At 39.7% G+C, this 17,469-nt stretch overlaps 1 protein-coding gene across 7 annotated transcripts in view; it reads left to right on the forward strand.

Moving 5' to 3' along the window:
- The window catches only part of RCBTB2 (RCC1 and BTB domain containing protein 2), a 58,328-nt gene that overhangs the window by 26,889 nt on the left and 13,970 nt on the right, over positions 1-17,469 (forward strand). For all 7 annotated transcript variants that reach the window (XR_011967316.1, XM_072610558.1, XM_072610554.1 and 4 more), the window contains 6 exons: positions 1,389-1,539; positions 4,370-4,536; positions 5,302-5,460; positions 6,113-6,220; positions 12,441-12,583; positions 17,163-17,353. Coding sequence is in view for 6 of the 7 variants with exons in the window: in XM_072610558.1 (XP_072466659.1) it covers positions 1,389-1,539; positions 4,370-4,536; positions 5,302-5,460; positions 6,113-6,220; positions 12,441-12,583; positions 17,163-17,353 (919 nt within the window). In the remaining variant the exon portion in view is untranslated. The remainder of the gene's footprint in view (positions 1-1,388; positions 1,540-4,369; positions 4,537-5,301; positions 5,461-6,112; positions 6,221-12,440; positions 12,584-17,162; positions 17,354-17,469) is intronic.

Consider the following 17,469-nt stretch of genomic DNA (forward strand, 5'->3'; position numbering starts at 1 on the left):
GAACTAGGTCTAAAACCAAGAATCACCTACCCAGCAAAACTGAGTATAATCCTTCAGGGGAAAAAATGGTCTTTCAATGAAATTGGGGACTTTCAAGCATTCTTGATGAAAAGACCAGAGCTGAAAAGAAAATTTGACTTTCAAACACAAGAATGAAGAGAAGTATGAAAAGGTAAACAGCAAAGAGAAGTCATAAGGGACTTAATAAAGTTGAACTGTTTACATTCCTACATGGAAAGAAAATATTTGTAAGTCTTGAAACTTTTCAGTATCTGGGTAGTGGGTGGGATTACACACACACACACCCCCACACACCCCCACACACACAGAGACAGAGAGCACAGAGTGAATTGAATAGGATGGGATCATATTTTTAAAAAAATGAAATTAAGTGGTGAAAGAGAAATATATTGGGAGGAGAAAGGGAGAAATGGAATGGGGCAAATTATCTCTCATAAAAGAGGCAAGCAAAAGACTTTTTAGTGGAGGGAAAAAGAAGGGAGGTGAGAGAAAAACATGAAGTTTACTCTCATCACATTCGACTAAAGAAAGGAATAAAATGCACACTCATTTTGGTATGAAAACCTATCTTACAATACAGGAAAGTGGGGGATAAGGGGATAAGCAGGGTGGGGGGGAGGATGGAAGGGAGGGCAATGGGAGGAGGGAGCAATTTGAAGTCAACACTCTTGGGGAGGCACAGGATCAAAAGAGAGAATAGAAGCAATGGGGGGGCAGGATAGGATGGAGGGAAATATAGTTAGTCTTACACAACACAACTATTATGGAAGTCATTTGCAAAACTACACAGATATGGCCTATATTGAATTGCTTGCCTTCCAAAGGGAATGGGTGGGGAGGGAGGGAGGAAGAGAAGTTGGAACTCAAAGTATTAGGAACAATTGTTGAGTACTGTTCTTGCCACTAGGAAGTAAGAAATACAGGTAAAGGGGTATAGAAAGTTATCTGGCCCTACAGGACAAAAGAGAAGATGGGGACAAGGGAAGGGAGGGATGACAAAAGAGAGAGCAGATTGGTGATAAGGGCAATTAGAATAATGGGTGTTTTGGGGTGGGGGGAAGGGACAAATGGGGAGAAAATTTGGAACCCAAAATTTTGTGAAAATGAATGTTAAAAGTTAAATAAATTAATTAAAAAAAAAAAAAGAAGTGGATTGGAATTTGGAAGTCATCTAGTCCAACTCCGTTTTACAGATGAGGAAACCAAGGCCCAGAGACTTGAACAAGGTTACACAGGCAGCAATTGACAGAGCATGCATTTGGACCCCTGATGCTCTGACTCTAACTACATTTTGTTTCTCTGTGTTACTTAAATTATACATCTTTCACCAATCGACTGCATGAAGCTGAGACTTTACTTTCCCACAGGTCTTTGTGCTTGGCACCAATTGCAGTGGCTGTTTGGGAACAGGTGATATCCTGCATTCCATTGAACCCCGTCGAGTTGATCACTTATGCGGCAAAAAAATAGCCTGCCTGAGCTATGGCAGTGGTCCTCACGTCGTCATTGCAACGGATGGTAATGTAGGGATACAAATACCACCCTCGAATCCTAGCTCCATTCCTTGTTCATAGCACAGGCCTAGGTTCTGCCCCTGTGATGAGTGAGTGCCATGTCATTGTCGAGACCCTATGATGGGCCCACTGTCATTCTGAATATATTGCTTGACTAGGAACTGTGCAGTAAGTATTGAACAGAACCTTTGCAGTCACAGGTGGATGTTGGCTCTGCCTTCATTGAGCTCTGGAGCTCCAGTGATGACAGAGGGGCATGTGTGAATATAGTTGAGTTTTGAGAGTGCACTGAGGCAGTTTGGTTTGCAAAGGTAATTTCTGCTTTGGTACCTAGAGGCATCTTAAAATACAGTTCATTCCTTTTTCAGATGGCATTAATTAACTCTTTCTTTATTGGAGAAACTCTAGAACTCTTTATATGATCTTGCACCAGTGGGCTGCTTGCCTCAGAGACTTAGAAGAACTAGAAATAGCATTTGACAAGATCTTTGTTTTATTTCCCTAAATTCTCAGTCAAAGTGTGGTCAAATTACATAAGTCAGCCCTTTAAGAGGATTGCATTATATGTGGCAGGAATGACAAAATTGACCCAGATCAGAAGTTTTAGAGTTTTAACCAGTTCTTTTTTTCAAAAGGTAGTTGCCATTAAAATGCAGTTATGACAACAAATGTTATTACTAATAATCTGGCATATCGCTTTTTAAAATACATTTTATCGAGGCCTTTTGTTTTTAACATCACAGTCATTTCTAGACATTTTTGTCTACTAACCTACCCGCAATGAGACCTTCTTTGTAACAAAGAAAAATAGTTAAGTAAAACCAACTAACAAATTATGTCTAAGAGTTTATGCGGTAGTCTGCACCCGTAATCCCTCACCTCTCTCCCGAAAGGAGGAAAGTATTTCTTCATCTCTCCTCTGGGGACAAGGTGGATCACTACAAGAGTTTAGAAGGAATACAAAGAAAAACAATGAACATGATTAAAAATGAGAGAATCAGAAGGGAGAGAGAGATGAGGGAATAAAGTCTGTGAGCTCCTTGAGGGTAGGGATGTTTCAGATGCTTAATAAATGTCTGCTGAACTGAACTGAGTTGAGTGTAAGAGTTATTTAAGCTAGAGGAATTGGGACCAGTGGGAGAGCAACAGCTGTTAAATTCTGCATGTGATTCTAAATGATTAGTTGTGTTTTCTGTGTCCCCTAAGTATAAATCAAGAAAGACCTGGCTTAATTTGTGGTAGTGGTGGGGAAGGAAGGGCAATTGAAATTACTCTTAGGCAGAGTGTCATGAGGCTAAGGGTTCTAAAATTTCATTCTCTGAATATTATCATTAGCAATAAGATTGACAGTTATCTCATAGAACTGAGAAGGGCTCCATCATTTTACAGCTGAGGTAATCAAGGCCCAGAGAGCAGGAGTTACTGAGCCAGGTCTAGAACTTACCAGGGTCAGAGCCACCATCTCCATGCTGCCCCTCCTTTGGCGAAGCCCCTTCAGTAAGTGAGAAGGAGGGAGAATACAGTGTAAAAACCGGTGTTTAGGGTTAACAGTGTTTCTATTTAACTCCAAGAATATAGTTTACAGTAGGAAATAATCCCCTGCCTTTTCCTCAAGAATCTTTTTGTGCTCTAGTAAACAACTTGGTTTTTAAAAAAGAAAAGAACTTTTTTAACATATCCTTAAGCTATTAAATTTTCACACTGAAGTCCAAACTCTGAACAGTATCGGAATTAGTGAGATAATCTTCGTATTATCCGTGTAAGACCTGTCTTGGGAAAATAAATCTGCATTCTAAGTACTAAGGTAACACCATTAAAAAACAGGAATTATTAGCACTCTAAGAATGTGATCAAATCCCCTTCTTCACAAGATTTCTATAAAAGGAGTGTAGTATACTGAAAATAGCGCCAGACTCAGAAGACCCAGGTTCCAGTCTTAGTTCCTGTTTAACACTAAACAGTTCAGTTAATCTGTCTGGGTTTTGGTTTCCTGACCATAAAAGGTGTGAGCCATAACTGATTGCTCTCTGAGGCCCATCCCAGTTCTAAAAAGCTATGAATAGAATAATCTCAGGAAAGCTGGTTTGATGTTATCGCATACTTTCTGTCAGATGGTAAGGATTACTTCAACACTGAATCAATATGCAAAGAAATTCATCCTCAGTTTCCTCATGTGTAAAATGTGTTTTCTTCACAGTGCTGTTATAAGGAAAATGATTTATAAAGTGTAATTAAATGTGATATTATCATTATTATTATTATTTCTGACAGTACTTGCCCAATATTAACATTAGTATAGTTTGGAGTTTAGCATAACATTGCTACTTATTTAGAGGCAGAATGGCACAGCGGGTAGAAAGCTGGCATTTGAATCAAGAAGATCTGGATTCAGGTGTTGCCTCTGACATATACACAAGCTGTGAGCCCATGGATGGACCATTTAACTTCTCAGTGCCCCAGGCAACTTTCTAGGACTATATAATGTAGAAATGTTGCATTGAGAGTTCCCCACTTTAATGAAATCATAAGTCTGAACCTCCTTCCTCCTTACAACAATGACAGAATAAAATCTCTTTATTAGAAATCATTCCTCCTTTTTTAGGGCTTCCTATCAACTTTCTGCTTGGAAGAGTCATGTTGTTACCCAGGCATGGAAACCAAAGTTTTGACTTTTCAAAAACTTTCTTTGGAGTCTGAGTTTGGTGGGTGAAGCAGGGGAAATTGGTTGATATTGTAATTCATTTTCATTTATTTAATCATTACGGTACATAGTTACTTTTAATGAGAATTCCCATAGAAATTCTTTATCTTGCTTTTTTTTTTTTTATTTTCAGAAGGAGAAGTGTATACCTGGGGCCATAATGCTTATAACCAGTTGGGCAATGGGACAACTAATCATGGTTTAGTACCTACCCACATCTCCACAAATTTAGGAAACAGGAAAGTCATTGAAGTTGCCTGTGGATCTCACCATTCCTTGGCTATGACTTCTGATGGCGAGGTAAGAGTACTCAACATAAATATAAATCCTGTTCTCTCTCTGTAGGAAGATGATTAGAGAGATTCTTGGGACCATCCCCCCTAAAAACTGGTTAAATGGTTGGATCAAGTATTTGGGGATCTAAAAGTGGGCACTTAAGTCTCCTAAATTTCCCAACCCTCCTTCCCAATGTGACTCGATCTTATCTTCCTCCTCATTTATTGATATTCCTTGGGCTTGAATTCTACCTTTATCAATAAGGTACCTATAACTACCTATATACTACATACCTGTATGCTATACTACCTATAACATTTTGAGACTTCTCTGACATTGTTTTTATATTGTAGGGATGAATTTCTTTTACTAAAATAAAGAGGGTTCTATGGAAAAAAAGTTTTTGGCCAAAACATGTTTTCTTAAGTGGAAAATACTTATCCATTGTTTTTTAAATTAACACACATACACATACACACAACATATGTGAGAAGCAGTCAGCGTGGTATAGTGTGTATGTTAATTTAAAAAATACTCACTATCAGATATTAGCACCAAGGAATGGTAAGACCCACAGGCCATTTGAATGCCTTTCTTGTTTGTGACCCTTTTTGGTCTTTTATTCTCTCCTTGCCTCAGTTTCCTCATTTGAAAAAGATTTACCTCATGGACTTGCTATGATCCTAAAAGGACTATAAAAGTGTGTCATTACTGTTATTAGCAAGGGTTCAGTTGAGATTATTCTTGACCTAATGTGGGTTAAGAGATTCCTGCTTTCTCTTCTAACAGGTATTTGCCTGGGGTTACAATAACTCTGGACAGGTTGGGTCTGGCTCCACAGCCAACCAACCCATTCCTCGAAAAGTGACTGGCTGCTTACAGAATAAAATTGCTACAAACATAGCTTGTGGCCAGTTTTGCTCAATGGCCGTGGTGGAGAGTGGTGAGGTAGGTAGGAGGCTTCTCCTAGGAATGTTGGGCATTTTGGTAGTTTGAGACCTGTTTTTAAGAAGCAAATTCTCATATCCTGCCTCAGTACCTTCCACAGATAGTATGGTTCTCATCACCTCGGGCTGCGGTCGTTGCTTCCTATAGAAATTTGCATCCAGATCCTCCAGCCCTTCATCACCTGGCCCCTTCCTGTCTTCCCAGTCTTTTTCCCCTTTACTCTCCCTTGCCCCATATTCTTTGTGCTCTATTAGTATTAGCCTCTGTGCTGTTCTTCACATGAGTTGCTACCATCTCTTGACTCTGGACGTTATCTCTGGGTCTCGCCCATGCCAAGAATTCTCTCCATCCCCATCTCTGCCTCCTGCTTTCCTTGACTTCCTTCAGATCCCAGCTCAGATCCCACTGTCTGCTAGAAGCCTGTTCTGGGCCCCTTTTCATGTTAGTGCTTTCCCTCGGAGAGTGCCCCCAGTGTATCGTGTATATCATGCTTGTACAGAGTTGTTTGCCTGTGGTCTCCTCCTTTAGACTGTCTGTTCTTGAGGGCAGGGACCCCTTTTGCTTGTGTTTATATCCCCAGCACCTAGTACAATACCTTGCATGTAGTAGGCACTTAATAAATTCTTGTTTGCTTTTGTTGTTCTCTTCCAAGGTTTATGTCTGGGGATACAATGGAAATGGGCAGCTTGGACTGGGCAGCAGTGGCAATCAGCCAACACCCTGTAGAATAGCAGCTTTACAAGGCATTCGGGTACACAAGGTATGTCCATTGGGTCATATTTTTCAGCCCTCTACACAACAAAGAAACAGTATATAGCCAGTATGATTTTAATAGCATGACTGTGACTTGGGCATCAAAGACCATCTCAATGAAAAATGTGCTCCTTCCTCATTCCAGCCCTCTCCTTCCTTCCCAAACACTGTCCTCTTCATCAAGTCCAACTGTCCTTCAGCAATGTATACTTTTGTATCCAAGGAGTCCAATACCTCGGTCTCCATATTTCTGTTTGTGTCAGCCCTTACCCTCATGTTCAAGGACTTCACTATGGAGCCATTTCAACCTTACCTCAGCTCCAGAGACCTCTATTTTTGCCCTTCCTCAACCTATAACTGGGCTATCTCCATGAACTTGAGCTCTTTAACTGTGAGCTCCTCTCCATCCATTCTTGCTCTATGTCTCTCCTCCAGCCCTATTCTTTGTCCTTATGGTGCCTTTGAGACCTTGTGGGGTACCCCATTCTCCCAGTTCATCACTGCTGATCTTTCCTGCCTTCACAGTTTTGGAGTGAGCCAAAGCCCTCCACTATCCTTTACCCTTGAATCTCTTTTCTCTCTTGTCCTGTTGCCACTCAAGATTTTGCCAGACTCCAACTTCAGATTTTTGTCTACCTCTCCTACTTTGCTGAGAAAGCCATGCAGTTCTGATGACAGTGAGAAGATCTAGGACAAATTTGTTCTGTATTCTTACTTGGGTCCTTACTGCTGCACAACAGTCCTTTTATTCTTCCTTGACTTATTATCATACTCTCCACAGTAACTATGGCACCCTTCCCCTTCTCCCCTCCCTTCCTCTTTCTCCTTTCCCCTTCCTCCTTCCCTCAGCAGTATTGAACAGGAAGAACTGGCACAGAAGCTTTCTTCCAATGAGCTTTAATTCTTTCAATCAGGAATCACTGGCTGGAGCCTTCTTGTTCCATGACTGCTTCTGCTGCCTATTTCTGTGTGCACCTCTAATAAAGCTGTTTGTTTGTGCCCCTGCTGAGTCCTCCTCTCTTGCCAGCTTCTTCAGTCTCTCAGCTGTTCAGGACATTACCATCCTTCTAGTCACCTAAGTGTAAACTTCAGAGTGATTCTTGATACAATATTTGTATCCTTGAGATAGTCTATATAAAGTTCCATATTTTTCCCTTCTCTCCCCCCCTCCCTCTATAGTTAAAATAAAGAAATTCTTAGCACAGTGCCTGGAACATATTAAGCACTTAATAAATGCTTATTTTCTTTCCTTTCCCACACCCCCTCATTCTCTTTCTTTCAACCACATATCTAATCATCCTCCCTGTCTGGGCAATTCTGCCTCAACATTTACCACATCCTCTTACCACTCATATGACTGCTACTCTAGTTCAGATCTTATCTCTTAACAGGATCAGCACAATGGCCTTCTAGTTGGTTTCCTTATTTCCTGTTTCTTGTCTCCCTCATATAGCTGTCCAGTGAAAATTTCTAATGCACAGTTTAGACTGTGTCAATCCTCTGCTCAAAAACCCCAGTGGCTTCCTATTACCATTAGCCCAAAATACAAACTCATCAGCCTAGCATTTTAAAACCCTCCTTGAGTTGCCTTCCTTTTGTTTTTCTAGACTTACTTTACATTTCCTTTTTATACAGTATTTTACACAGTGTTCCAGCCAAATGGAAATATTAGCTATTCCAGGGGTAACTCAGCTCTTGATCTCCCATCTCTGTGCCTTTGCACCGGCAGTTCCCTATATCTGGAATGTATTTGTTCTATACCACTGCCTTTGAGAATCCCTAACTTCTTTTAAGGGTCAGCTTAAGTACCATGTTCTCCATGAAGTCCTTTCTTAATGCTTACCATATACCCCTTTCAGCCAATTTGGTAATATTTTCTACTCTATCAAATCATCTTTTACCTATGTATGTGAATCGTAGTAGAATGGAAGCTTTTTGAGGTTAGGTTAGGTCAGGTTTGAGGTTATATCCATGGCAACTATCATAGTAATTTACATATTTTTTTTCAATTCAGACTTGTGATTTTATCAGTGTGGTGAGCTGACTGGTGTGGACACTCCCTCCACTGGTACAGATGGACAACTCATTTATAACTTATAACCTTAGAGAGTCATTGGGAATGTGAGAATTTAAGTGATTTGTCATGATCGTACAGCTAGCTATTTATCAGAAGTTAGACTTGAACTCAAGTCTTACTGACAATAGGGCTGATCTGCTTAATGTGTTTTCATTACCTTTAGCAGTTTCTTGCTTCATAATCTCTCTTGACTAGAGTTGTATCCATGTTAGCTAGGTATAAAATTGGGGCAGTATTCTTTTCTTTCTTTTTTCTTCTTTTAAAATTTTCTTAACATTTAATTTTTATTTTATTTCTTCTCAATTACATGCAAACAAAATTTTTTTAACATTGCAAAAAAATTTTGAGTTTCATATTCTTCCCTTCCCCTTTCTCTCTTCCCCCCTTCTTGAGAAGGCAAGCAATTTGATGTAGTTTATGCATGTGTAGTCATGTGAAACATTCCATATTAGCCATCCTGCAAAAGAAAATGCAAACCAAAAAACAATAATAAAGTTAAAAAAGTATGCTTCAGTCTGCATTCAGTCTCCATCATATCTTTCTGTAGAGGTGGACATTGTTTTTCATTCCAAGTCCTTTAGATTTGTCTTGGATCATTGGGTTGCTGAGAATAGCTAAGTCATTCACGGTTGATCGTTGTGCAGTTGCAGTTACTGGATACAATGTTCTCCTGGTTTTGCTCACTTCATTTTGCATCAGTTCATATTAGTCTTCCCACATTTTTCTGAAACCATCCTGCACATCATGTCTCATGGCAAAATAGTATTCCATCACAATCATATACTGCAGCTTGTTCAGACATTCCCTAAGTGATGGGAATCCTTTCCATTTCTAATTTTTTGTCACCACAGAAAAAGCTGCTATAAATATTTTTATACCTGTGGGCCATTTTCCTTTTTCTTTAATCTCTTTAGGATGCAGACTTTTTGTAACCCTTTGGGCATAGTTCTAAATTACTGTCCATAATGGTTGGATCAGTTCACAACTGCACCAGATAGAACATTAGTGTCCCACATCCCTTCAGATGTTTTTTATTTGCCTTTTCTATCATGTGAGCCAATCTGATATGCTTGAGGTGCTATCTCAGAGTTGTTTCAGTTTGTATTTCTCTAATCAGAAGTTATTTAGAGTATTTTTTCATATGACTATAGATAGATAGCTTTGATTTCTTCTTCTGAAAACTTCCTGTTCATGTCTTTTGACCATTTGTTGTTGTTGTGTTTGTCCTTCATTCTCGAAGAAGACCATGACATCAAGATGGTGACATGACTTGTAGCTGACTTTGGGCTGTGCAGGGTCACCAACCTCACCTTCTTCTACTGAGCTATCTGGGTCTAGTGGCCTGATATTCATCAGGACAACTGGAGACGGCCCAGGATACAATGGGAGACCCTGGCCCTTTCAGGCTAAGGTCTTGTCACATTCTCACTTTGAGTGAGATACACTCATTCAATGAATAGACTTCAAGTATGTAAGGGATGGCCCCTTTAATAAAAAAACAAACAAACTGGGAGGGGAAGACCCTCAGGGTTCCTGGGTAAAAGAGAAATAATTACTATTTAGTAGTTATAAAGTGGTGCAGTGGATAGAGTGCTGGGCTTGGAATCAGGAAGGCTGTATCCTCATGAGTTCAAATCCAACCTTTGGCACTTACTAGCTGTGTGACTCTGAGCAAGTCACTTAACCCCATTAGCCTCAGTTTCCTTAACTATAAAATGAGCTGGAGAAGGAAATGGTAAACCGTTGTGTTGTGTTACCAATTAATTAACTGGTTATCTGGTCCTTTCCAGTTAACTGTATGAGCTACAACTGAATTATTAAACCCTAAATGGCATGAGCTCTAGTACCTGAAAATCCATACTATGGATGGCAGTGACAGTGGCTACAATATTAAACCCTTCTCTGAGCTTCCATCCCCTTCCAGGAAAAAATTATTGAAGCATGAGAACATTTTCCATGAATTACAGGGCAGGGCATTTAGTTTTAAAAACCACTTCCCATGTTGCTCAGTAACTTCAGTCTATATCTTCCTCCTGATGTGTAAAATCTTTTCTTTTTCCCTTGGGATATTGTGCCTAAATTATTACTTTAAATATTTTCACTTCAAATGTTTCAGAAAACATTTTTACTTCAAATGTTTTCACAAATGTTCAGAGGGGACTTACATTCCCACATACAAAACCATAAGAACTAAATAAATTAGAGAATGACTCATATTCTTATAAATTTGACTCATTTCTCAATATATTTGAGAAATAAGTCCTTTATCAGAGAAACTTGCTGCAAAATTTTCCCCCCAGTTTTCTGCTTTCTTTATAATTTTGGTTGCATTAGTTTTGTTTGTGCAAAAGCTTTTTAATTTGATATACTCAAAATTATCCCTTTATATCCTGTAATGCTATCTATCTCTTGTTTAGTCATAAATTATTTTCCTATCCACAAATCTTACAGGCAAAATATTCCATGCTCCCCTAATTTGCTTATGATGTCACCCTTTATGACTAATTCACATATCTACCTGACCTTATCTTGGAATACAATATGAGGTATTGGTCTATGTCTAGTTTCTTCCAAACTGCTTTCCAGTTTTCCTAGCAATTTTTGTCAAATAGTGATTTCTTGTCCCAAAATATTGGATTTAGGGGTTTGTCAAATGCTGGATTACTATGGTCATTTACTATTATGTATTGTATACCTAATCTATTCCACTGATTGGGCAGCATTTTTTTAAAAAAAAGGTTTCTGTCATTACCTTTGTTAAAGCTACAGGGTTGGACAAGACAGTTCCTTTCTCCCCTTGTGCATGAGAAGGAATAAGTTGATTTTCAAATGTTGTTGTGTTCGTCCTTCGTTGCCGAAAAAGACCATACCATTAGAGATATGATGACATGACTTGCTCTTGGTTTGAGGGATGGAGGGCTGTGCAGGTCACCAGTCTCAGTTCTCCAGAGCCATCTGAATCCAGGGACCAGATATTCATCAGGATAACTGGAGATGGCCCAAGATGCATTGGGAGACCCTGGCCCCTTTAGGCCAGGGTCTATTCAGGAGCTCACTTAGGGTGAGGTAATGCCCATTCATTGAATAGTGATTTTCAAATACCTGACCAACTGCTCTCTATAAGAGGTTATCCCAGTATTTCCCATAGAGCCAAAGTCCTTCCCCCACAGTTTTCTTCCAATGGTACCAAAAGGTTTTGACCAGTCAAGACATCTTTTCCAATATATAACATTACCTCTCAGTGTTGTACACAGTAGGTACTTAATAAGTAAGTGTTAGTTGAACTGAATTGCATATTGGGAATCTCTCTGTGTGTATGAACACAAAAATTATCTTTTATAAATGAGTAAGATAGGAAAATTGGGAAAATCAAGTTGATTGTATTTTATTATTGATTTCATTCTGTATTACTGCTGACTTTTATAACCACCCAAGTCATTTTTCATTTGTTTGAGAGTTAAGTTTGAAAAATCATCTTTCCTGTCAATTACTTACTGTCTCTCAGATAAGTTTAGAAGTTCAGTTCTTTTCCTGATCGTTGTTCTGTTCTTGCCTCTGTCATCCTTCAGGGGTGCAGGTGGACCCCAGGGAATTGAGTCTGTTGTCCAAAGTCCACCACTGCTAAAATTACCTTGCAAGTGAACTCAAACGATGAACACTTTTTGACGACTGGATGGAAGGAGAGATTGTTACTAGGCCCTCATTCCTAATTTCCAGCCAGTCATATTGTTCCTCATACCTGGAATGCTTCAGACTGTGTAACCAGTCATGCTATTTTCCCCTTTTATTCTGGAAGCTCCTCCTTTTGTCTATAAATGAGTTATCCCCTCAGTTGGGCTTCTTAACTTTTCTGAGGGGGTTGAGACCCTGTTCATTGACAGATATACACTTTGTCAATAAATTGGTAGTGCCAGGAACTTCAATCTTAACAGATGCAAATTAAATAGCTAAAGAATTTAAATGACTTTATAGTTTTTTCCTTTAGATTTAAAATTGACACTAGAGGGTTGGGCCCTAAAGAATTGTGCTTAACTGCCTAGGTGTGTTGCCACTTTTTTTTTCCATTTTTTATTTTTTGATCCACCCCAAGGTGGTATATTTTATTTCTGTCAATTTGCAGGCATGAGTGGATTTGTTTTTCTCTTTGCAGATTGTCTGTGGCTATGCACATACATTAGTGTTAACAGATGAAGGTCACCTGTATGCTTGGGGAGCCAACTCTTATGGTCAGTTGGGTACTGGCAACAAAAGTAACCAGTCTTACCCTACACCAGTCTCTGTGGAAAAGGACAGGTAATACTTGCAATTTTAAGAAATAATCATACAGCGTCAATGAGCAAGGAGTAGATGTGGCAGAGAAGTACAAGGAATTCATCTTTTTAATTATTATATTCATGCCTTTTGAAGGGGTTTGAGTGGGTAGCAAACTTTGGATTTGTGACTGTTAGTGTAGGGAACTCCCAGCATGAAAACTCCCTTTACCAATGTAGATCTGTAGTTCATCTGTAATTTATAAGAGCGCTGAGAAACTAATTGCCTTTGGATATGGGGGGGGGGGGCAGCCAGTACAAAAGGATGGAGACAGGTGAAGTGTCATGGGTGAGGAACATCATGATTGGATGATTGGAGTACGTGGAGTTAGGCAAAGGTAGAGTGAGAATGGTTTGTACCAAACAAAGGAGTTTGTATTTTATCCTTGAGATAATATAGAATCACTAGAATTTCTTGAGTCAGAGAAGTGTTGTGGTGTGTGTAGGGGTGGGGATAGGTCATTGACATGCTTAGACCTGAACTTTGGGAAAATCGGGCAACTGTGTGGAGCATAGTTTCAAATGGGGAGAGAGCTAGAGGAAGCAACCCTGTTAGAAGACCATTGTCTAGCCAAGAGGTAATAAAAGTCTGAATTAGTGTGGTGTCTGTATGAATAGAGAACAGATGTTTTTATATAAGATATATTGTGGAGGATTGAAATCACAAGATTTAGCAACTGATTGGATATATGAGGTAAGAGTAAGGAGTTGAGATTAAAACCCAGGAACCTGGGGTGCTGGAGAGAGAGAGTGATACCCTCAAGGGAAAGTGAAAAGCTCAGGAAAAGGATAGGTTTTAGAGGAAAGATGAGAAGTTCATTTTTGGATGTATTATGTACACATTTAGCAACATCCTATTGTGACAATTTTCTATGATTGGCAATTAAGATTGACAATGAAAACAGACAATTTGTTTTGAGGAATAGTGACCATTAGCCAACACTTTTTACGAAAGTAATTTAATTTAGCCATTGAAGGCACCTGGGAAGATTCAAAGTTTAGCTTAAACAAAGTCTTTGATCTCATGCAGCTCGCATTCTTAATAGAGGTCGTAGATCTTAATAAGGTCATATATTTCTAAAAGGCAGAGCTGGGATTTGAACTACATTCTTTTTTTTTACTTTTATCTTTTCAATTAATAAAAAAACTATTTTTTCATTCCTCCCAACTCTTCCTACTCTATTAGAAAAAAGAAAAGCAAAACTTTTGTAACAAATGCACCAACAAAATTAATTGCTGCATTAGCCATGTTCAAAAAACATACATCTCAATTTGCACCCTGAGTCTTTACCTCTCTGTCAGGAAGTTAAGTAGCATGTATCACATGGTAGAATCACGTTAGGTCACCGTGGTGATTAGAATTATTAAGTTTTTCAAAGCTTTTGGTCTTTACAGTGTTATTTCATTGTATAAATTGCTCTGATTCTACTCACGCTGTATCAGTTCATATAAGTCTTCCAGGTTTCTCTGAAACTGCCCCCTTCATTATTTCTTATAGCCCCAAATACCATTTCTTTACATTTATGTACCATAATTTGTTCAGCCATTCCCTAATCAATGGATATTCTTTTAGTTTCCAGTTCTTTGCCACCATAAAAAATGAACCGGTATAAATATTTTTTGTTCATATGAGGCCAACTTCATTTGTCTGGTGCGGGCCATTATGTCCTCATGCCTGGACTATGCAGTGTCCTGTTGGTTGATTTCCCTGTCTCAGGTCTCTGTCCACACCAGTTCATCTTCTATTCTGCTGTCAGAGATTTTCCTAAAATGCAGGACTGACCATATCACCCTCCCATTCAGTAAACTCCACTGGCTTCCTGTTACCTCAAGGATCAAATAGAAAATCCTCTGGCTTTTAAAGCCCTTTATAACCTGGCTCCTTCGTACTTGTGTGAACACTTTATCTCCTCATTTCTGCTTCCTAGTTTCCCTGGCTTCCTTCCAAGTCTCAGCTAAAGTCCCTCCATGTTTCAAGCACCCTTTCCTAGTCCTTCTTAATCTTGTTGTTTTCCTCTAAGATTACCTCCGATTTATCCTGTCTGTTCTGCTCTTTGCCTCGTTGTTTGCACTTTGTTCAGCTGTCCCTGCCCCTGTCCTCCTCCCCATTAGACGGGGCCCTCCTAGAGAGCAGGGATTCTGGTTTTGCCTTTTGCTGTATCCCTGGCACTTAGTACAGTTCTTGGCACATAATAGCCACTTAATAAGTGCTACTTGACTGACTGACTCATGCTCCCTTGTTCTTTTCAATACACTTTACTTGGTTGGGGAAGCAGTTAAACATTTTGTTAATCTTGTTACATATAGGAAGTATCCTAACAGGTGAAGTTAGCTGTTAGCTTTATGTAATTTTAACCTACTGATAAAAACCTTGAAAAATCTTTCTCTCAAAATTTGCCTCTTGGTATGAATCAGTGGCCTCAGGCCAAGGCTGAGGCACCTAATCACACTGAGGCCCAGAGATCTCTCATAATTCTCTCCAATTTATTCTCATAACAACCAGCTCTGTTAATAAAGCTCAAATCTCAACCCTTATTTCCAGTGTGGAACGAGGAAGACCAAATTAAGAATAATGGGGACAGGGATGAGCAGAAGGGTTGTCTCTTGGAAGACCACAGAGAAAGTTCTTGGTAGAATTTGGTAACTAGATTATGGAATTAGGAAAAATAACTAGAAATAATAAGCCTTGGGTTTAGAACCAACATGGCTAAAAGAATGGTGGCCAGTGACTGAAACTGAAAAACTAGGAGGGTTTCTGAGCTGCTGTTAGTCAGGCACTATACATGCTAGGGACACAAAAAAAGACAAAAAACATAGACGCTTGTATTGGAAACACACTTGACACTAAGAAGGTATCAAGGAAAATTTATTACAGCAGAACTCAGAGGAATTGAACACTTCTGGCCAAGAGTGAGCTCAACCCTTCTTTAGGAAGAAAGAACCCTGAATACAGAAGCAAGAAGAGCTATATGTACTATTAATTCAAGACAGATCCTCCCACCAGGAGATAGATTGGTCCATTCTCCATTAGGTCACCATCTTCTCTACATGTCCATTACATAACCCCCCCCTTAGTGTGATTTCCCCTCTCAAACATGCTTTGACATAGGACCCATAATCCGAAAATGGAGGGATAATTTTATGCAAGGTGTGTCTTTTTATGTGCATGAGGTTCCTTAAGCATGTGCAGTGACGAAAAGCCTTCTCCAGGTAACTCTAGGTCATTTTTCCTGAAAAGTTTAAGCTAGTTTTAGATTTGGTCCCTTTATCAAGAACTTTGTGACTTTCTGAAGGCCGCTGTCTGTCTCTTCATTGCTTGAGCCCACCTGCAGTCTGCTGGCTTTCTTATTATCTGACTTGTATTCTCAATGACTTCATCAACTAATAACTTCTGTGGAAACTTAACTTTTGACTGTCTCTTACACCTGAATGGACTTTACTCTTCTGCATTTGATGGTAGATTATTAAAGATAGGTCCCTGTAAACTAAATTATCAAAGCCTCACGTTACCCATAGGTTGTTCTGGGAATCATCTAACGGCTAATCTCAGAGTTACTTCTCCTGGTTCTTTTGCATATGACCTCAGCAGACCTCACTCCTCTGCATAAGAAACCAACAGAACCCAAGAAGGGAGAGTCGGGGGTTTTGTGGAACATCTTTTTCCATTATCTAATTTTTTATTTAAAAAATTTTTCAGTTAATAAGCATTTATTTTCTTTCTCCTCCAGAATCTCTCCCCTCTGTTGGAGGAGGGAGAGAAAAAGAAAAAGAAAACCTTGTAATAAATATGCACAGTCAAGCAAAACAGATTCCCACATTACTGCCTTTGCACATGTCCCTCCCACTCCTCCCCTCCACGCCACTCCATGTCTGGCACACTCTTCCTGTTCACCTCTGCCTCTTGGAATCTCTGGCTTCCTTCAGAACACTGCTTATGGGCCACTTCCCACACAAGACCTCCACTGACTCCCCCAATTGTTAGTGCCTTCTATTCTTTGAAATTACATTATTTTATTTTGTATAGAATTTCTGTTTTCTTCCCTGAGTGAGAGGTATACCCCTCCTAATAAAATAGCATGTGAGCTCCTTGAGGGCTGGAACAGTTTCACTTTTGGGCCTAGTCCAGCGCCCTGGATGTTGTGGACATTTTAATATACATTGAATTGAATTGAATTGAACAAGTGAAATCTTAAGAAAAATTTTTAAATACTTCGTTTTATTTCTTGGGCTTCTTTGGTTGTTTCACTTCAACTGAAAAGTGAAATTCACAATAAGATGTTGTATATGTGCCCACTGGCTGGGAGAGCTAACAGCCATCAATTGGATACCGTAGAAGTCATATTGAACCTCAGGGAGAGAAAGTAGATGTCTCATTGTTACAGAAGCCAGTAGGGGATGTGGGGCCCCATCCCAGGATATGTTTAGCTTCTTGGGATATCTTAAATCAAGATACAGTATGGATGGGTCTTTGAATGAAATGTGTGGTACAGGAGGTACAACTTTGGCCTACTCTTCCACCCCTTGGCTGACTGTGGCATCCTTGTGTTTGCGCATGAACTTAGAGTGATTGAGATCGCCGCCTGTCATTCTGCCCATACTTCTGCAGCCAAGACCCAAAGTGGCCACATCTACATGTGGGGCCAGTGTCGAGGCCAGTCAGTGACTCTTCCACACCTCACTCACTTCTCCTGCACGGATGATGTTTTCGCTTGCTTTGCCACACCGGCTGTATCATGGCGCCTCCTCTCTGTTGGTGAGTTTGATAGCATCTGATTTGGGGTGCCGATTGAGGACATATACATGGGGGACAGTGATGGTGACTTCAGTTCTGAGGTGTGCGGTTTGAGTGAAGGGCAGCCATGAAATAGT

The sequence above is a fragment of the Notamacropus eugenii genome, chromosome 5 (genome assembly GCF_028372415.1).
Source record: "Notamacropus eugenii isolate mMacEug1 chromosome 5, mMacEug1.pri_v2, whole genome shotgun sequence".
NCBI lineage: Eukaryota > Metazoa > Chordata > Mammalia > Diprotodontia > Macropodidae > Notamacropus > Notamacropus eugenii.